Source organism: Colius striatus, chromosome Z (assembly GCF_028858725.1).
Source record: "Colius striatus isolate bColStr4 chromosome Z, bColStr4.1.hap1, whole genome shotgun sequence".
NCBI lineage: Eukaryota > Metazoa > Chordata > Aves > Coliiformes > Coliidae > Colius > Colius striatus.
This window is the reverse complement of record NC_084790.1, coordinates 75,743,391-75,764,322: the sequence shown is the minus strand read 5'-3', so window position 1 is coordinate 75,764,322 and position 20,932 is coordinate 75,743,391. Positions and strand designations below refer to the sequence as shown.

Here is a 20,932-nt window from a genome sequence, read left to right as displayed (position 1 = left end):
CACCCGTAACCATCCCCAAGGGCCATTGTGTGTCCCGTGCTGTGACCTGCCACGGCCCGGCTGCTCCCCCACAGTCCCCACTGCTCCACCACACTCCCTCAGGGCCCGCCTTGCCCGGGGCAGCAGGGCCCTACTCAGCACGATGCTGTGGCCAGTGGCCCATGTCCCACCAGGGAGGCCCTTGGCAGGATGCCCAGCGAGGGCGGCCGCTGCCCGGCTGCAGCCCCTTCCGCTATAAAGGGGCCGCACAGCTGAGGCAGCAGCACAGACAGCGCCCGGGCACCGCGCACGGCCGCCGCCGTCACCATGGTGAGCCTCAGCTGCTGCCTCCTGCTCGCCCTGGCCCTGCTCAGCCCCTGCGCTGCTGCTGCTGCCAGGAAGGTAAGGACAGCCTGCACCATGCCGTGCCATCCCCAGGGTGCAGGGGGACGGGATGAGGGGCTGCCTGCTCTGGCTGGGCCATGCCCAGGCGCAGTGTGTGACCAGGGGGGCTGCCAGCTCTGTCTGTGCTGTCCCTGAGGGCACTGTTTGTCACCTCCTCCTGGTTTTGGGGGATACAGGGCAGTCCCAGCTCTGTGCATGGCACTGGTGCCAGCTGCCATGGCAGGGCCCATGCCAGTCCCAGTGGGGCATATGTGCCACTGCTTAGGCAAACTGGATGGGGAGATGTGATTTGGTGATGACGAAAGCACCCAAACAACCCCCGGCCCGCAGTGTGATCTGCAGGGCCTGTGGAGGAATGAGCTGGGCTCCAACATGACCCTCTCGGCCCTGGATGAGGCTGGGACATTCTCGGGCTCCTACCACACCGCCGTAGCAGCGACCAACAAGCAGATCGTGGTGTCACCCCTGCGAGGGGCCCAGCAGCATGACAGTGCCAAGGGGCACCCCACCTTCGGCTTCACTGTGCAGTGGCAGTTCTCAGGTACAGTGGGATCAGGGTGGGCAGAGAGGCCTTGCTTGTGCTGGGAGTGGAGTACCCCTGTCCTGTGCACCATACTCCCTGTGGCACCCAGAGACACCCTGGCTGTGGCCACAGACATGCACTGGCTCCTGCCATGGGAGGTGGCAGGCATGGGCTGTTTGTCTGGGAAGAGTGACAGGGCTGTCTGTCTGTCTGGGAGAGATGTAAGGGGTGACCCCCCGTCTGTCCAAGGGACATGGAAGAGGTTGTGCCTGTCTACCTGTGCAGGTGATGTAGAAGTAAACCATCCAGGCAATCTGGCAAAGAAGTCCACCTGTCTGTCCAGGCTATGTGGCGGGGGGTGTCCATCTGTCTGTCTGCCAGGGTTAGGTGGCTCAGGTTCCCCTGTTGCAAGCTGCAGGCTCTGAGCCCCCTCTGCCCTGCCTGAACCCCCTCCCAGACTCCACCACCGCCTTTGTGGGCCAGTGCTTTGTGGACCACCGCGGGAAGGAGACCCTGGAGATGGCGTGGCTCCTGTGGGAAGAGGTCCCATCTCGCACAGACACCTGGAAAGCCAGCCGGTGAGCCTAGCCCCTGCCCTCTCCCCCCACAGCCCACCTCCTCTCGCGCTGACTCTGCTGCCCCTCAGGGTCGGCACCTCCATCTTCACCCGCATCAAGTGATGGAATGGGGAGTGGATCTGCTCCCACACTGATGCCCCGCTGCAGCCCTGAGGCTCCTCTCTCCTGCTCCCAGCATCCCGGCCAGGGAAAACAACCTCGCCCAGCCCTGCCTCCTCCTGGTGCCTCCCAGTGCCTTGCAGGGGGCTTCTGGAGGGTTCCTCCTTGCCAAACTTGCTGCCTGCACGCCTGGAGCCAAATAAACCTTTCTCTGCTTGGCCAGAGCCATGTCCTGTTTGTCCCTGGGGTGCAAGAAGCTGCTCTGTGGCCATGGGCAGAGCCAGGGGCAGGCTGGGCGGCAGCTGGGGAGGGCAGGATGATGTTTTGGGGGCTGAGGATGACAGCAGCTAACGATCCTGCGTCTCAAGCGCGGCTTCAGGCTTCGGCAACTGCCTCCTCACCTGGGCATTGGTTTGGGGCACAGACAGAGGCCTTGCACCGGGAAGCCCCAGGCAGCAGCCTTGGGGAGGAGCAGCAGGATGCCCCACAGCTGGGGTCAGGGAGAAGGCTGCATGCAGGTGAGTCAGCAAGGGTGACATCCATGTGCCCCTGCTGCAGGGCTCCCAGCACCACATAAACCAGAAGAGGCAACCCACCTTCAGCTTCACCATCAGCTGGAGCTGTTCAGGTGCTTCTCCTTTCCTGATCCCTGCAGTGTCTTCACACTTCCCCTGTCCTCCACTGTGATGTCCATAGAGCTCCCCTCCCCATTAAGTGTCCCCAGACCTCCTCTACCCTTTATTTAGTGTCCCCAGATGTCTCCTCCCTCCCTGTGGTGTCTCCAGACCTCCACTGCCCTTCTTGTGATGCCCTCAGAGCTGCCCTGCCCTACCTGTGGTGTACCCAGACCTTCCTTTACCACCACTGTGATGTCCCCAGAACTCCACTGATTTTCCCAGAGTTCCCCTGCCCTTCCATTATTGTCCTTAGAACTCCTCAAGCCTCTCTATGCTATCTCCAGTGTTCTCCTTTCCTCTTTGTGGTGTCCCCAGACATTCCCTTCCTTCCCTGTGGTGTCCCCAGAGCTATCCTGCCTGTCTGGTGGTACACCCAGACCTTCCCTAACCTCTACTGTGACGTCTCCAGACCTTCTTTATTTCTTACCTCTGACATCCCCAGAGCTCCCACGCTTTTCCTGTGGTGTCCACGGGTCTCTCTTGATGTTTCTTGGTGTCCCCTGACCACCCCTGCCTTTGTTTTGAGGTTCCCAGAGCTCCCTGTGGTATTCCTAATGCTCTTATACCCTCTTTGCACTGTCCTGCATGACCCCCGCATTTCCTTGTGTCTTGTTAAAAGGGGGCAGAGTGGTGTGGCAGAAAATAACTCCCCTTGCGTTCTAACTCTCCTCACCGAGGTGGGAGGTCAGGTGTGTCTAGGTTTACATCCTGAGTGATGACCAGTTTGCCACAACCAGTCCAGTCACGTTCACCTCACTTCTTCCAGAGTGCCAATTACAAATAAGTATGAGGCACTGGCAATGGGGGACTTTGATGAGCAAGCTCCAGAAAAGGAAATCCCAGCAAACAACTCACCATCCGCTGCTCCACCTGCAATAGGTAATGGGCAATGCAGAAAGAAGCAATGGGTGCTTGTTGGTGGTGACTCATTGCTAAGGGGCTCTGAGAGATCCAGCTGTGGAGCAGATAAGGAGTCACGAGATGTGTGCTACCTGCCAGGAGCCAAGGTCAGTGATGTGGCTGAGAGAGTGCCACAGCTCATCAGGGACACAGGCTGCTATCCCTTACTTGTGTTCCGTGTAGGTATGAATGATGTTATAAGACATGACATCTCCAGAATAAAAATGGATTTAAAACCTTGGGGGAGCAAGTGAAAGGTAGGAGGGTACACATTATTCTTCCATCCTATTCACCAGAGGGAAAGACACCAATGAAAAAATCAGGCAAGTGAACTCCTGGTTAAGAGGCTGGTGCCAGTGGGAAGGTTTTGGGTTTTATGACAATGCATCCTTCTTTGGGGACTATAACTTGATAGGACAGGATGGGACTCATCTCACCCATAAGGGCATTGGAATCATGCTACCACAAATCTGAAAACTGATTGTGGGCGCAGACCCCAAGGACTGGGATAGGGATATCTGGGGAGAGCCTGGTGGGAGCAGTTCAGAGAAGAAGATCAGGAGGAGAAGGATACGTGAACTCAGAAAAGGCAGGGAACGCTGAACTGCCATCTGACGTTTTGTCCCCTTGGACAGGAACCAAGCTCAGTGACTTACAAACTGAATTACTCAGGCAGGCCAGGCAAAACTGAAGGCTGGTCAAACTGAAACCACAGAACATCTGTGGAGAGTTTCTCTGATAGGGGGCTCAAACGCTGTTGGGCCACGGAGATGCTTTGGGGTGGTGGGGACCTGAAGTGTTTCTGAGTGATGGGCCAGAAGGCAACTAGTCGATAACACCTCAAGTGGCTTATTGTGCTGGAGATGTGGACCCCATGGAGAAAGGGGAACCTGGTACCATTGGGGTAAAATGGCTGGGGGAGTCAAAAGCTGCTTGAGTCCAATTGATGTAGGAAGGGAACCAATAGCTGCCCTGCTAGACCCTGGCCAGCTTAGGCCTCTTCTTAGAGGGCCAACAGCTGCTTTAAAGGTGCATGTCCAGCCCCTTGGAGAAAGGACTGAGAGACTGACTGAACAAAATGGGGAAATCCCCCCAAATCCACCCACTCATGTGTTACCCTGAACGGAGGCACCACATGGCCCAGAGACCCATGGGAAGAGATGAGGCAGTGGTGCCAATGGAAACAGGAGGCCTCAGCAAGCAACTGAACTCCCCAGACGACTTTCCCTTCAGGACTATTTCCATGGGCCCAAGCAGGGCCCTGCTCCCCTGGGCAAGAGGGGGTGGTGAGGGCTGCAGGGGAGCATCCTGGGTCATGGCACATCACAGCATGGGACATACAATGGTCCTGGGGGATGGAGAGGCCATGAGATGGGATGGGCAGTGGATTAGGAAATGTGGGCACTGAGCTGTGAGACAACAGGAGCCGTGGATGCTTGCAACAAAGCTTTATTGGGAGAAGCAGCAGGTGTTGTGGTGGGAGTGGGCAGCAGCAGCCCCACTTCAGTATCCTGACTTGTACGGTGACATTAGGCGGATGAAGCTGTTAGTGCCGACCCTGCAGGGAGACCAAGGGACGAGAGTAAGTTTGGGAAATGCAGTCTCACAAGGGGCAAACAGACCCTCCCAGTGCCAAATACCAACCCAGCCCTGTTCTCCCTCCAAATCATTTGCATCTCAGAGGGACACTTGGGAGGCTGTGCACAAACACCCTGTTCTGGTTACCCTGCTCTGGGAGAGGCTCAGAAGGTCCGCTGAGCACTGGGAGGTGGGAGATATGGAGGGGATTTACACTGGGCAGGGACAGGGGCTCACCTGGTGGCCATCCAGTCATCTTTGGTGCCTTTCTCATGTGACCGCAGGAGCCATGTGGTCTTCAAAAGCTCATTTCCATCATCTATGAAGCACTGGCCCGTGAAGACGGCCACAGTGTCTATATCAGCTGCGGAAAGAGGTGGAGGGGAGAGTGACCAAGGCAGCAGGTCAGTCAGGAGCCATGGTGGCCCTGCTGCCTTCTGGGCACAGGAGGCAGGAGAGCCAAGCTGTCCCTGCCCTCTGGGGTCAGTAGCTTGGGAAAGCAGACAGGAGGAGGGAGAGGGCTTGGAGTCTCATGTGAGCATTGGCAGAGAACAATGGCTTTAGCTCCCAGTGCATCCTCTGCACACTGGGATGTGACACCAGCCCTGCAGCTCCAATGTCAGGGTGAGTGGGCATCAGTGAGAGCCCAGAGGATGAGGCAGTGTTGGGGACAGCACAGGGAAAGTCAGGGGGTCATACAAGACAGTGCAAGGAGGGCAGAAGAGCATTGTCACAGGGAGAACAGGGCAGCTCTGGAGACACCAGAGGCAGAGCAGGGGTGGTCTGGGAACATCAAAGGATCTCAGGGAAGGTCTGAGGACAACACGGCAAGATCTAGGGAAGACAGAGGCACTCAGGAGACACTGCAAAGAGACTGGGAAAGGAGAAGCACCTGAAAAATTCCAATTGACAGTGAAGCCAAAGGTGGGCTCTATGCTGATGTGCTGATACCCAACCAGTGGTGACGTGAAGAGCTCCGCTGGTGTGTCCTTCACAGCTGTGGAGTACCAGCCTCTGAACTGACCATCCTTGTTCACAGCCCCAATGGTCATGTTGGAGCCCAAGTCGTTGACCCAGCTCCCGGTCAGCACACACAGCTGCACAGGGGACTCAGCGTTGGTGCTGTGGCATCACCAACAGCTGCAGCCCCTGCCCACCCTGCCCCTGCCTCCCAGACCTGCCAGTACCTCTCTTGCAGAGAGTCCAGGAACCACCAGCGCCAGGCTGAGCACCAGCAGGAAGGCAGTTGCTCGCATCATCTCTGCAGTGGGCAGGCAGTGGCGTACTGAGGCTGTGCTCCTTGCAGGGCTCTGCTGCTCTGCCTGCTCCCTCGCCTTTTTATTGCTGCCAGGGCTAGGGCTGGCAGCTCTGGCCAAAGCATTGTGCAATATGGGTGTCTCCAGATGAGCAATTACCAACCATGTGGTACCAGCCAATTAGTTGCCCAAATATGCCCAAAAGTGCCCACTGATGCCATTGATGGATTCGCAATTGCAGAAGAACTTATCTACACAGAGATGCAGATAAACAGGCACTTCCTTATTATGCAGTGCTGGGGAACACAGAGGATAGCTCCTCCAATTGTACGCCATCTTTAGTTATGATTCTCAAGTTTTTTATACATTTCAAACAAAGAGCTACATTTGGCAACAAAAACATGCATAAAATGTCCAAATTGGTTCGGTAAAAGGACATGATCTCTCAAACTGCTCAGTTCAGTCAACAGGTAGATAGCCTCACACAGCTGCAGGCAGTTGACATCAGAGGCAATGGTCAGGAATAAGAATGCTTAATGAAGCATTTCTTGGTTTAGGTCCATCCAGGGACAAAAGACCAAAATCAGACTCAAGTACCACAGAACTGAGAATTGCCAAAGGGCAGGGAGGGCTTAATTGCCACTTATGGTCCAAGACAAAACAGACCAGGCTACTCAGCTTGGGAAGAAAACAGAAAATAATTCTATCCACCACCAAATAAAGCATAACCATAAACCCCCAAAATATAACCAACACAAATCAACACAGAGTGGTACAACAATGAAGAGCACAACCAGCCTTTTAAGACCACCTTCTCCCCACCCCTCCCCTCTTCCCGAGCTCAGAGCCCTGGTCCCAGTATCTATTTCTCCTGCCCTGGTGAACAGCTCAGGGGGCAGCGAATGGGGGTTTCAGTCAGTCTGTTGCTGATGGCTTCTGCCATTTGTCTCTCCTCGGGGCAGGTGGGCTCCTTGTGATCCTCCCTGCACGTCTGTGGGGTCCCTCACACACCCAGCAGCCCTGCACAGGCTGCTCTGACGTGTGTTCATCCCAGAGGCTGCAGCTCCCTTCTGCCTCTCGTGTGGGTCTGCTCCCATCCTTAACCAGTGCTCCCAGAGGCACCAAATTGGCCCAGCTGGGCTGGAGGTGGGTCTGAACCCAAGAGCTGAGGGAGAGTCTGAGAACTCTTTACCAGGTCTGCACTGCAGCCCCATCCCCCTGTCCCCCTGTTACCAAGCAAAAGTGGCTCCTTGCTAAACTGTGACAAATGGTTACACCTTAAATGTGGCCACACTGGGTAAGTGGATTTATATCAGGAAGATATAGCTTGTGAATTGCCAGTGTCAGTTAAACTGTGAAGAAGTAGTAAGTGCTTGTTCGCTCACGAATCAGTAAAGATCATCTAGGTAAGGGACTTCCCTTACACATTTGGGAAAAGAAAACATTGTGGCATTATCTCTCCCATAAGGGCACTTCAATATTTGGGAATAGGCTAGCCAACTTGATAAAGAGGGCTTTAAACTGAAGGACTTGGGGGGTGCAGGGAGAAGTAACATAGAGCAAGTCATCATGTCTAGCAGGGAAACAGGGCAGAGCAGGGAATGCGATGATAAGTGCCCTTCATCCACACAGCCTGTTGAGATGCAGAAGGCTGACTGCCCCAAGCGAGAGCTAAACCAGGGAGGATCCTCCTGCACCTGTCCAGAGAAGTCTGTCTGTTTGAGTAAGCCCCTGAGAGATACCCAATTTGACACAATCAGTCCAGTCATGTTCATCTCCTGTGAACTCTGGATTCCCTGATAGTGGGCTGCACCTTCAGTCCAGTCATGAACCAGCAGGGCCATGCTCCAGGGTTTAATCGCGTTCAGTGGGAAACTGTGAGGACTGGCTACTGAAACAGTGCAGTTTTAATCACACAACAGAGACACAGGTTCTTAGGGGTTGCTGATGACAGTGACTGCGTGCAGGAAAAAGAAAGCATGTGCAAAAACTATACATATAAGTGATATGATGCATGAGTTATAGACAATACAGCCTGGCTACAAAAAGTTAAAGAGTAACTCTGCAGAGATTTCTAAGTTTCCTACAGAAGTCCTCAGTTTAAGTCTCACCCAAGGTGACCCAAGGCAGGAGGAAGAGAGGCCCAGTCTGTCAGCTGAATCCAGGAGCCACAGGCAGTTTGCAAGGGAGCTTCCCTGACTTGTTCACAATGGTGTCTTCCCCCTAATACCCTGCTTTACTTTAACCCTTTTATACCTTTTTTAAGCTTCAAGGTGGAGTTTCAGTGCCTTTAGTCATAAATACCTCTGTTAGGGTTGGTGTAAAATTCTCTCACCTCACATTTAAAGGCACAGCTTACAAACAATTCAGGGTGCAGACTCAAGGAGGAGTGGTGGCACCTTGGAGGTGGGTACCCAGGAATGGGGAGTTTGATTGCAGAGAGACCTGTGTTCATAGGTCTACTCATTTGAGAGAGTATGTTGGATTAAACAGTATTTGTTGTTGACCTATGCTTTTGATAACTGTCATGGTTTGGCATGAAGCCGTTGCTGGTACTGGGGAAGGAGCTGTAAAGATGGCTCCTGTAAGAAGTTGCTCAAAACTCTCCCCAGCTCTGAGCCAGACTCTCTGTGGGGCTGAGCCAATTGGGCTCCTCCACGATCACTTTTTAAGAAGAAGAAGCCAGAAGAGGAGGGTTCTTCCTCTTCCTTTTTGTTCTGTCCTTCCTTCTTTTCTGGCTGGTTGGTGGTGGTGCAAGAGTTGGAAGAGAGAGAGAAGTGATGATGAGGACTCCAAAGTCAGTGATAGAAGAGAGGAGGAGGTGTGCTGGGGCAGAGACTCCCCTGCATCCTGTGGAGAGGACTGGTGAAGCTGAGATTTGTTTGCGTTTTGTGAAAGACCGCGCATCAGGGACAGTGACTCGCTTGATTAAAGACCCCGTGCCAGGGGCAGTGACTATGGCCAGAGGAGGCTGTGTCCTGTGTGAGGGACCCTGTATCAGCAGAAGCCAGAGCTGCTGGGAAGAACTCACACCACAGAGGTTCATTAAGGACTGTGTCCCATGGGAGGGACTCTGTATTGGAGCAGAGAAGAATGCCAGGAGTTGTCCTCATCTGAGCAGAGAGAAACAGCAGAGCCCATCTGAGAGAGACTGACCACATCTCCCAGTCCCTGTCCCCCCGAGCCATTGATGGGGGAGAAGGTAGAGATATCGGGAGCAGTGAGCTGGGCCCAGGAAGAAAGGAGGGATGGGGGAGGGAGATCTTTAAGTGCTGGTTGTAATTTTCTCATCATCCTACTCCCTTTTACTTTTTATTCTGTTCTGTTTCTTGTAAGTAGTAGAATAAACTTTCCTACTTCCCTCTCTAAGTTGAGTACTGGAGTCTGTTTTGCCCAGAACCGTAATTAACAGCGAGCCCTCCCTGCCCTTGTCTCCATCCACAACATCCTTGGGTATCTTTTTTCCTCCCATCTCACTGGGGCCTCTGTCATCCTAATGAGGGTGGGGGTGGATAGGGGGCAGTGAGCAAGACACTGTCATGGTGCTTCACTGCTGGCTGGGCAAAACCACGACAAGAACACAAGGGCCGATGTTAAAAAGGTACAGCATTAGACTAATGGGTGTCTGAGTGGGCACGCCCCTCAAAATGTGTTGGGGTGTGGGTTTTGCTTTGTTTCCAGCAGGTCGAGGTGTCATTGTGCAAATCACAAAGTCAAATGATAATTCTGTGCCTCTATAACCCCAGAGACAATACATTTCAAAACGTGGGTTTGCAAATAATCGTATGTGTTAAAAACACTGTTGTGGCTAGGACAAACAACAAGATCCCCTGGATGCACTCAAGGTCAGCATAAGCCAATATGTCTGTCCATGTGCAGTTCATCCTGGACTCGGTGAACACAAAAGGGAAGAAGAAAACACGTTTGATCTTATCTGACTGACAGGGTTAAAAAGAAGATGAGATCCGCCGGGTACTGCTCCCTTGTATTTTTGCTGAACAATCTTTGGCTTCCCATGCACAGGGATTTTTGGGAGTAACCAGTACTATTGGTAGCTTTCCAATTTGAGGCTTTTTTACCAGCGCAGGCTGTCCTGCATGAAAACCAGCAGGGTATTCTCCCAGTTTGGTGTGTATTTTTGGAGCAATGGTTGCAGCTGATGCACAGAAAGCTTTCATTTTGGAACAGCCGTCTCCACTCCACCTGTTGTTTAACTGATAGATGGCATTGGGCAGCCTTAGATGCCATCCAGATTCATGAGTTTTTGCAAAGTGCTTAACCAATCCATTGATGTGCTCAACAACGCCATTAGCCTGTGGATATTAGGGACTGTGAAATACTCACCAAATTCCTTTCTCCTTGGCCCAATCTTGTAGCACTGTAGCTGTAAAGTGTGTAAAGTGTGACCTGTTATCACTTTGGATTTCCTCAGGAAGGGGGACCGCAATGAGGTCCTAGTCCCCACATCTGCACCCACATTTCTAGCTCCTCCTGCTTGTTCCCCAGGCTGCATGCTTCGGTGTAGAGGCAGTGCAGGAGCTTACTCAAACACACAGGTTTCCCTGGACAGATGCAGGAGGATCCTCCCTGTTCTGGCTCTCCCTCAGGGTGATCAGCCTTCTGCATCTCAGCACAGGGTGTGGATGAAGGGCACTTACGGCATTCACTGTCCTGCCCTGTTTCCCTGCTAGAGAGGACAGCTTGTTCTGTTTTGGTTGTGGTAGCATGATTTCATTTTTTTTCTTCTAACAGACGTGTCCACCATCTTTCTCTTTTTGCTTCTCCTTTTAAACTGTCTGTTTCTAATGGCTTCATATGAACCACAATAATTGTAATCATCTTGTGCCTGAATCCAGCAGGTACCCAGGATGCCACATAGAATTGCTTTGCCTCTACCGTCTCCAGTTTCCATTGCATTGCCCCATCCTCTCCCCAACAGCTGCTGGGTCAGAGCACACCTCCTTCATCCATCCTGAACCTGGGGCAGATGGGCTACAGCCATGCTCTTCCAGTAACTCCTCTATTGACATTTGCTGCTTCACTGATTTCATGTCATGGAGGCTACAGGCAAAATCAAATCAAAGAAATGCTGAACTCAAAACTGTTCAGTGTTCAACTGAGTGACAACAAAAACAGGCTCCAATGCAAAACAAAAGTGAAAACTGTCAACAGTGAATGGAATCAAAGTTCAGAAGGTCAGATGGAATTAGTACTGCACAATTTAAGAGTTTTGAGGGAGGACTCAAAATGTGCACATGAAGGATGATTCATCCTCACCTGTCAGATGAAGTGTGCACCCTCACCTACGAGATGAAAACTCTTGAGCCCAGGGAGTTTCCTTGAAAGCTGTCCCAGCCCAAAGGGAGAGTATCTCTGACTGCAGGCCCACTGCTCCGAGGAAGAGTGGCATGCCAAGCCCTTTAGTGGGGCTCCACCTGCACCCTGGTTGAACCTGAACTATGAGGTGTATGTTAAGTTTCTTTCAACTGAGGAGTAACATTACTGGTGGGGGCCTTTGACTGCTGTAGGTGATGTTCTACACTTCGCCACGATGGCCATAAGGCACCCAGCTCCACCTGCACCCACCAGTCTTGTGGCTGTTTTACATCCAGAGCACAATGTCTGGTTCTTTCTCTGTTGAGAGACTTGGTTCTCTTTTGGGGCAGATGCTCCTTCCCCATCCACCTGACCCTTCCCCAGACACCACCACCTTTGTGTGCCAGTGCTTCATGGACCACTGTGGGAAGGAGACCCTGGAGAAGGCATGGCTTCTGTAGGAAGAGGTCCCATCTCACAGGGACACCTGGAAAGCCAACAGGTGAGTCTGACTCCTGCCCTCCTGCCCTCCTGTCCTGCAAGGTGGGCTGGCTGGCTGAGGTCAGCTAGCGGAGGGACCTCTGCTGAGGTCTACATGTGTTTCCCATCAACTGGCTGCTGTCTAGTGAGCTGGAGGGTGGAACAGAATAAAGCTCATTTTTAGTGCTCAAATTCATAGTACATTGCCTGTACATGAAACTTAATTTTATCAGCTCACTACCAAAGAAAATAAGCAAGTCAAGCAAGGGGTCAATGCCCTTTGCAGGGACTCATCTAACATGTGAAATCACTAATTTGGCACTTCAGCAACTCACCAAGTTTCTAACTCTTAAGTTCCCTAATCTGTAACACATAGCTTCTCACTCAGCTGCCCTTGAAAACCTTGGGGAGAAGTGGTAGAGGGAGGCAGGGGTGCAAAGGACTCAAAGGATGGTGCTGACTGAGGGCTGCAGGGCTGCCAAGTGAAGAGGCTTTTGGATGAGGCTTTTGGTTGAGGCAGGGACTTTGGGGCAACAAGTACACAGTGCTCCAGGAAAGTGTGAGTGCCTGTCCACTATCCTCTTCCTCTGGCCATGCTCCTCCATCCTTCCTCAGCCTCTATTCCTCTCCTTCCTTCCCTGCTGGACTCTGAGGCTGCTCAGATCCTGAAGAGTGAAAAGATCAGGGAGAGCCTGTCCTTGGTGTGCCTGTACTGGTCTAGTCCAATTGGGGGTTTAGCTGTTGATCAAAAAACACCCTTGCATTCTCATTCTCACCCCTGCCTTCCACATGCAGCCCTTCAGTTCATCCTTGTTCCACACCAGCATCCTTGTCACTCTCCTGACCACACTGGGCTCCTTTTGACACTCATCCTCCTCCAGTGTTCACTGTGGCTTTCACCAGGACCATAAGCAGATCCCCAAATGCTTCCCCAAATGATCTGTGAGGCGAAAGCCTCAGGACCTCAGTAGGGGTGGGAGGATGAGATGGGGAGCCCTGGTGGGCAAAGCCCACGGAGAGCCATGTGGAACAAGTGTAGATTTAGATTAGACAGTGGGAAGAAGTTCTCATGAGGCACTGGCACAGATTGCTCAGAGAGGCTGTGGATGCCTCATCCCTGGCAGTGTACAAGGCCAGGCTGGATGGGGCTTGAAGCAACCTGGGCTAGTGGAGGGTGTCCCTGCCCATGGCAGAGATTCAACCTAGATGGTCTTTAAGATCCCTTGCAACTCAAACCATACTGTCATTCTGTGATTCCATGATCCTGATTCCATGATTTCTGTCATCACCTCCATGGCTGCAAGTTCTGAGCCTGTTGAGTTATCCCAAAGACCAGACGGGATAGGAGAAGATGTAAGGAGCCTGCTTGATAGACAGGCAAACAGAAACTGAAAGCAAAACCATAGGATTTCCAAGAAATGAGCACCGATGGCAGTCACTGCCATGCTGTTCAACCCAGGCTCGTGAGCTGGCCCAGACATTTCACATCCTGGCTTCACTCCCCACATGGCCCCCTCTTTGCTGCTTCAGCAGCTATCCTGCTCTGGCCTGATCCTGTCCAGATGTTCAACGGCCTTTTGCTCTCACCTGTTACCTGTGACCAGAGCTGCCCCCTCAGACCCTCAGTGTCCTGGGGTTACCTAGAGGGGCTTGGACACCAGCCCAGGGGGGAGAGGCTTGCTGTGATTTTTTTACTTGCCCATGCAATTTGCGCCAGTGCTTTCGTGAAATCCTTAAGCACCTTACTCAGATTGTGCAACACAGCCGCATCTTTGTCACTAGGTTTCAATCTGCCGTAGTCTGTAACATCACAGCACCGGACTGCCTCGGCAGCCTGCCTGCTGCTCCTCTGTGGAGACGGTGATGTAACCGTGGACTGCCCTCCCTGTCCCTTCCCATCGCTGCGTGTATGAGCACGGTAATGTCAGGTGTGTCAGGTACTCCTGCACGGACCATATGCTTATCTTGTGGCAGAAAAGAAAAACCCCCCAGGAGCGCTTCGGAGGGGTCTGAGGTGTAGGTACCTCACAGCCACCTCCTCGGACAGCCCCAGGAAACACTCCTGCGTCGCTGTTCCTGCCTTCCCCGTTCCATGCCTCTCCCCGTCCCCACCTCCCTCCCCTCAAGCCCACTGCGGTCCCCGTCCCGGTCGCGCCCGTGACTTTCGGGAAGCGCGGTGCCGGGCTCTATATAAAGCGGTGAGCGGCCGCAGTACGGTGGCATTCGCTGGTTCGCCGCAGCCCGATGAGTCGGCGCCTGCTCTCGGCATTCGCCCTGCCCGCCGGGGGGGCCCTGGCGGCGGCTGCCGCGGGGAGCCAGGTGGGATGGGGACACGCGTGGGAAATGCGGACCCGGGGAGGTGTGGGGAAGCTGCTCGGGGGCGCGCGTGGGAGACCCACCGCGGGGACGCGGGGCAGGGCAGACGTCGGAGCTGCGGCGCTTGCAGCTTCCATCCGCGCCTGGAAGCCTCATCCGAGGGGGAATCCCCGGCAGCGGGAGGACGCCGCGCTCCGGAGGAGACACTGACGGGAGCGGGCTCCTGACGGGGAGGGTGTTCCGAGGGGGCGGGGGATGCTCCTTGTTCTCAGGAGGGATGGGACCGTGGAGATCCTTTCCCGGGCACGGGTGGGGGGACGTGCATGTGCGGACCCCTCCACCCGGGGACATGCAAGGGAACCGGGTCAACGTAACCCGACGAGGGTGGCTTTCCCCTTCTCCGAGAGATGTGGTGTGGGACAGGACACGTAGTGCTTGGAGGCGGAGCTTTGCAGGTGGGATGCTGCTGATCTCTGGCTGTGCCACCTCTTTGGCTCTGCAGGAGCTCACCATGAACCTGAGGGCTCTTGGCCATGCCAAAGGGCTACCCACTCTTGCCAAACACAGTATATGTCCCCATAATCACAGGCAGATGTGTGCTGGTGCCACAGAGCTCACCAGGCAGGGCTTTTCCTCTGCACCTCTCCCATTTTGTTCAGCTTATCCCACCTTTTGGCCCTTCTGAAAATGAATGAGAAGTCAATGACTTTAGAGATCATGTCTCTTAAAAAGACAAGTGGCTTAGCACTTGTGAGGCTCCAGAGACACCCTACTGTGCTATAGCCCACAGTTTGCCCCTGTTTTCTTTTTGTTCCAAGATCTTCTGCCAGGCAGCTGAGATACCCAGGGCAGAAAAGGCCAGCATGAAGGAGGCAAAGGCAACCAACAACAAATGGTGGCTGGGCCAAAGGCAAAATCTCCCCACAAGGAATGGCAAGGTGAGTGCCCCATGGGCATTGGGGGGGTGTGGGGAGGGACTTCAGCCTGTGAGGCAAGGGTAAGGGTTTGTGTGGAGACAGCCTTTGAGGACATGTCTGCTCATCCCCAAGCAGTGTGACCTGACTGGCTGGTGGAAGAATGATCTGGGTTCCAAGATGCACGTATATGACGTTGACAGCCAGGGCAACTTCTCTGGCAAGTACTATACTGCTGTGTCGAGCACCGAGAAACCCATTGAGCCTTCCCCCCTTGTGGGTTCCCAGCACTTGGACGACGATGGGCAGTGCACCTTTGGCTTCACTGTCAACTGGAAGAAGTTTTCTGGTCAGTGGCTGCAGCAGCAGCTGTGCCTGGATGGGGCAGTGGGATGGGGAAGGGAGCTCAGGCAGGTCCCAGTGCCCACCCCAGTTCCTTTGTCCACAGTCTCCTGTCCCCACTCTGTCCTTCTCTGATCTCTCCCAACTCTGGATGGTGACTGCAGGCAGCAGGACACCTCCCGAAACACTGTTTGGGCCAAGAGGCACCAGGAGTTGCTTTGACAGCATTTCTGTCACAGAGCGTTTTCCTGCAAACATTGGGACCCACCTGGGCTCCACGAGCTTAAACCCAGGGGTGCCTGTGAAGCCCTAAAAACAGATGGGTTCCTGGCGGGGTGCTGACAGCCACTGATCCCTCAGACTCCACAGCTGTCTTTGTGGGCCAGTGCTTTGCTGGAGACGGTGACAAGGAGGTGCTGCAGACTTCCTGGCTGCTGCGGGAGAAGGTTGACTCCCTGCCCCATGACTGGAAAGCCACCAGGTGAGCCAAGGGACACCCATCTTGCCTGGGAGCCTTGCCGCTCCCCTGGTGAGGCACCAACTGGCTTCTGCTTCCTCACAGGACTGGCCGCAACATCTTCACTCGGACAGGCTGAAAGGAGAAGGGAGAACTCTCTGGCTTCAGCTGGGCTGGGGAGAGGGGGAGACCCATGAGCAGCATCGGTGTGCACCAGCATTAGAGTTGTAAAATGTTTACACAACTCAAATAAATTTAAATATTTCATAACCTTGTGCAGTCTCTGGATGTGTCCTGGGGAAGCTGGGCTAAAGCACTGGTGGGTGAGAGGTGAAGCTCACTTTTCATTGTTCTGGGAAGAGAGTGGCACCAAGACCCTTTACCAGCCAAAATCACAGAGTTCTTTATGCTGGAAAAGACCTTTAAGATCATTAAGTCCAACTGCTAACCCACCCCTGTCACAGATACCACTAGACCATGTCCCTCAGTGCCACGACTACATGGCTTTTAAATGCCTGCAGGGATGCTGACTCCACCACTTAGAATCATAGAATCGTAGAATGGTAGGGGTTGGATGGGACCTTTAGAGATCATCCAGTCCAACTCCCCTGCAGAAGCAGGATCACCTAGATCAGGTCACATAGGAACATGTCCAGGCGGGTCTTGAAGACCTCCAAGGAAGGAGCCTCCACAACCCCCCTGGGCAGCCTGTGCCAGGGCTCCCTCACCTCAACAGTGGCATAGTTTTTTCTTATATTTAAGTGGAACTTTTTGTGTTCCAGCTTCATCCCATTACCCCTTGTCCTGTTGTTGGCTACTATAGAAAAGAGGGATGTCCCAACCTCCTGACACCCACCTTTAGATATCTGTAAATGTTAATAAGATCCCCCCTGGGCAGCTCAAGGCTTGACAACCCCTTCAGAGAAGATATTTTTCCTAATGTCCAGACTAATCCGCCCCAACTGCAACTTGAGACCGTTTATCTTGCTCAGCTAGCTGTTACTTGGGAAAAGAGATCAAGCCCCAGTCTCCCCTCAGCTTCCTCCAGACTAAACAACCCCAGTTCCCTCGGCTACTCAATCAGATTTGTGCTCCAGACCTTTTCCCAGCCCCTGGTGTTCATCTCTGGACACCCTCCAGCACCTCAGAGTCCCTCTTGGAGCAAGGGATCCAACACTGAACACAGCATTCGAGGTGTGGCCTCACCAGAGTACAGGGGGACAATCCCTGCCCTGGTCCTGCTGATCACACTATTTCTGATACCAGCCAGGATGCCGTTGGCCTTCTTGGCTACCTGGGCACACTGCTGGCTCACGTTCAGCTGCCTGTAGATCAAAACCCCAGGTCCCTTTCTGTCAGGCAGCTTTCCAGATGCTCTCAAAAGGGATAGTTCATCCCAAGAAGTGACCCTCTGACACCAAGGGCAGGCCAGCTTGCCTACTTGATGTCAGGTCAGCATAAGAGGAGGGTAAGATGAGGGGCTTTTCTGCACACCAAAAAGCTGTCCAGGACCCCCTTGGCTCTGAGGCAGCCTTTGGGTGGGCAGGTGTGGGGTCTTAGCTGTGTCCACACTCCTGGCAAGTGGTAAGGGCTGCTCTGTACTGGCAGCACAGTGATAGCACCTGCAGCACATCCAGCCCTAAAACTCTTCCTTTAAAAAATGTGTGTGATTTATTGGAAAGAGACAGTAAACACAGTTCCAAATCCCTGCCTGACAGGTTTTGTGCCTTATTTTAATGCATAGTACCGATGTTGACAGATGATTTCCAGGAAACTTAGCTTTGGGTCTGAATATGAAACTTGCTCCTCAAGATGTCTAGTCCTAAAATAACCACAGAGAATGCTGCACACTTTGTGCTGGCACTCTGCCTGGAATCTGAGCAGCACAAAGGCAGGCGCGGGCTGCCACCTCCCACTGCTTCTCTGCTTTTCCTGCCATGAGTATTGTAGGAGAGTTCTGCTAACAACATCTGTGGCTTTACCAAGCTTTCCACCTGCTCTGTGTTTCAGCCTGACTCAGTGCAGTCCTGCATGTGGTTTGCTTTTCATGTTTTTCTCCCTTAGATCTATCTTCTGATGCTTCTGAAGCAATGCTGCTGTTTCCTTCCCCATGCCCCTCTGCAATTTTTCCATCTCTTTCAACCTCTTTACAGTCTTTCTGAGCACAATGCCTTTATGCCAACCCCTGCTATGGTGTCTTTGGTCTATGCAGCCTTTACCTGCTTCAGAGGAACCCAAGGTTTAGGAAAGAGGGTGAGAAAGGGACCACAGGACTTTGCTTTCACCCCAAAGTGTGTCTAGCTCAGAAGCAGGGCATCCTGCAAAGCCTGCAGGTTTACCCCATGCATCCTCCTGACTTTATTACTGCCTTCATGTCAATATTTCCCCAGGGCACGGCTTCCTGGGGGTTGTGCAGAAGTCCTGGGTTGCTCCAGCAAGGCAGCAGTACTGACAGCTAGTTTGAGTAGTCTGCAACCCCCTGCAGGTAGCCACAGTGCTAGTGAGAAAGGCAGCTGACATGGGCTGGCAGATATGTTTGCAAAGTCAGTCCCTACATGAGGGCATCGAGCAAGACTGTGGCACATTCTGCATCTTGATTTTGGGGTGGCAGGTGACTGAACTTGGTGTGCCAGGAGTACCTACAGGCATCAGAGTGAGAGGAGGTCTGGGGCTGAGGATACTTCCCTGTGGATGCTGGTTGTTCCTCAGCACTGGGTTTTACCCTGGGGCAAGACCTGCTCATTGTGCTCATGTCTGCTGTGCTTCTCTGAGCCCCAAACCCAGCACTATTTGCCTCCCTCCAGCTCGGGCTCACTGACACAACAAAGGTGAGCAGTGGGGTCCCTTTTAGCCCCACTGCAGGCCTCTCTCTAGGAGGAGAGCTGCTGCTGCTGTGTGGTAAGCCTGGGCCATGGTGATCCATGCACCACGTGTGCCTTAAGGGGCACGGGGAGCTGGAGGAGGCAGGGGACACCTTGTGATCGCGTGCTGCAGGTGGCTGCTGCCGTGGCTGTGTGTCACAGGCGCTCACACACAGCCTGTTGGATAAAGGAAATTACAAGGAATTTACTGGGGTCCTGGCACTGGGTAATGCTCACATAGGGGACTGACTCCCTCAAACAGTTGTCACTGTCAGAATGGAGAAGGAGTTTCTGTTGCAGGGGTCCTCCAGCACTTATATGTCTTAACCAGATGTGTAAGAACCTGACCAGTTCTGCAGGGACTGTTCTTAGTAACTGTTTACAAATGTCTCCATGCTGGACATCTCAGTGCCCAACATCTGTCTCAGCCCAGGTGTTGCCCTACCAAGGCAGATGGAGCCAGGGAGTTCCCTGGTTACTCGGAGTCTCCATGGCTGGTCAGCTCAGGCATGTGGGCAGGCAAACCCCAGTACCCAGCCATGCTGCAGTAATGACAAAAGAATACATTTGATTTCAAGACATAACTTCACTCCTAAATAAAGTCCCATAGCTCCTGCCATGTCTGTGTATTCATCAGTACTGCCAGCCCCTGGTCAGGACAACACACTCTGCTCCACCTCATTCCTCAGTCACTGCTGAGCATGGATTGTCATCCTGGGAGGATGGAGGACCTCCTTGGCCGGGTCTCCAGCCCCTCCTAGGGCTGTCTGGGAGGCAGGGCACCCTCCCATATGCGATCTGCATCTCCAACACACATCTGACCTCATCATGTTTGGCAGTACATATCCTCAGGTGGACAGGGCATCTGGGTCTGGTCCAGCTTCCCCTGTGCAGATGCCAGGGTTGATGCTCCTGTGCAGCTGTGTGTGCTGACCGGGAGCTGGGTCAATGACCTGGGCTCCAACATGACCATCTGGGCTCTCAATGGAAAAGGTAACTTTACCGGCTCGTACCACAGGGCCGTGACGGCCACCAACAAGAAGATCCTGAGATCCCCACTGCAGGGCTCCCAGTACAGAGAGAACCAGAAGAGCCAGCCCACCTTTGGCTTCACTGTCAAGTGGAGATTTTCAGGTGCTTCTCTCTTCTCAGCCTCCCTGAAGTGTCCACAGAGCTCTCTTGTCCTCTCTGTGATGTCCCTGGTGCTCTTCTGCCCTTTGCAGCAAATGAGCTCCTGAGGTGTTGCAAATGGTCCCTTGTTCCCAGTGTCTCCAGAGCTTCTCAGTCCTCCTTGTGGTATTGATGGTCCTTCCCCTCCTGCAGTGTCCTCGGTGTTCCCACATCCCAGCACCAGAGCTGCATGGCTGGTGGCACCTTCTGGTCCCCAACTCTGTTTCTTGTCCAGCCAGATGCAGGCTCAGTGGGACTCATACTCCCCTCAAGATATGCGTATCCTACACCTGTCTAGTGCCATGTCCCTGATTCCAGTAGGATACGAGGCTGGGGAGGGAAACATCATCCACCCATAAGCAGCTTTTTCCACTCAGAAACGAACAAGATGCCTGCCAAAGAGGGAAAGACTCATTCCAGTGTCCTCTCCCACCCTTTCATGGGCCACAGACTCCACCACTGGCCTAGTGCTTCATGGACGAGGACAGGATGAAATTATTGAGACCACATGCATCATATAAGATAAGACTGACAGCCCTGAGGAAGACTGGGTGAGCCCCGGGCAGAGCAGGGCTGCAGGGTACTTCTCCATCCCTGCTCTGTGCTGAGGCTGCACCCATGGGTGCTGCATGGAGCCCCTGGGGTGAGCACCAAGCCCTGAGGGTGGGCTGGTGCTGGCAGGCAGCTTGGCAGCAAGCAAGCGAGAGAAGTGCTGGCACTCCAAGGGCCTTCAGAGCAAGTCATCTGCAAAGCAAGAGCTGGAGGCAGCTGCTGTAAGCTTTTGATTATAAACAAAGTAGAATTTGCATGTAGTCACTGCCAGGTCCTGCTCACAGTGGGGAAGGAGACAAGCCCTCCTGGTGTCTTCAGGTCTGAGGAAGATGTGTCTCTGGAGGATTCTCAAAGCAGATGCTCATCTGCCCATCCCCCATTCCATACAGGGGTCAGAGAGGTCCCTCCTGACCTGGATACAGCCAAGTACAGCTCTGTCTTTCTCTGCAGGTTTGGCAGTGGCATGTTCACTCTGTTGGAGAGGTATCTTAGAGGAGGAGGCTGAGCATACGCCTGTCCAAGAGCTAGG

At 53.5% G+C, this 20,932-nt stretch overlaps 3 protein-coding genes across 4 annotated transcripts; 2 read left to right on the top strand and 1 right to left on the bottom strand.

Moving 5' to 3' along the window:
• Positions 1 to 297: 297 nt before the first annotated feature.
• Positions 298 to 1,623, top strand: LOC104551820 (avidin). The gene is made up of 4 exons (XM_062018773.1): positions 298 to 381; positions 715 to 925; positions 1,365 to 1,485; positions 1,554 to 1,623. The coding sequence occupies exons 1-4, from the start codon at positions 307 to 309 to the stop codon at positions 1,585 to 1,587; spliced, it is 441 nt and encodes a 146-aa protein (XP_061874757.1). The 5' UTR covers positions 298 to 306; the 3' UTR covers positions 1,588 to 1,623.
• Positions 1,624 to 4,664: 3,041 nt separating this feature from the next.
• LOC104551042 (avidin) lies at positions 4,665 to 6,032 on the bottom strand. The gene is made up of 4 exons (XM_062018840.1): positions 5,927 to 6,032; positions 5,632 to 5,836; positions 4,977 to 5,103; positions 4,665 to 4,719 (listed from the first exon to the last, which is right to left on the bottom strand). The coding sequence occupies exons 1-4, from the start codon at positions 5,996 to 5,998 to the stop codon at positions 4,665 to 4,667; spliced, it is 459 nt and encodes a 152-aa protein (XP_061874824.1). The 5' UTR covers positions 5,999 to 6,032.
• Positions 6,033 to 14,035: 8,003 nt separating this feature from the next.
• On the top strand, positions 14,036 to 16,006 carry LOC104552208 (avidin). Of its 2 annotated transcripts, none has more exons than XM_062018908.1 (5): positions 14,036 to 14,110; positions 14,926 to 15,045; positions 15,160 to 15,370; positions 15,724 to 15,844; positions 15,926 to 16,006. In XM_062018908.1, exons 1-5 carry the CDS (start codon positions 14,036 to 14,038, stop codon positions 15,957 to 15,959), a joined length of 561 nt encoding a protein of 186 aa, XP_061874892.1. In that variant the 3' UTR covers positions 15,960 to 16,006. The 2 variants fall into 2 exon arrangements, with proteins under 2 accessions (XP_061874892.1, XP_061874891.1); XM_062018907.1 differs by having other exon boundaries at positions 15,157 to 15,370.
• Positions 16,007 to 20,932: the final 4,926 nt, after the last annotated feature.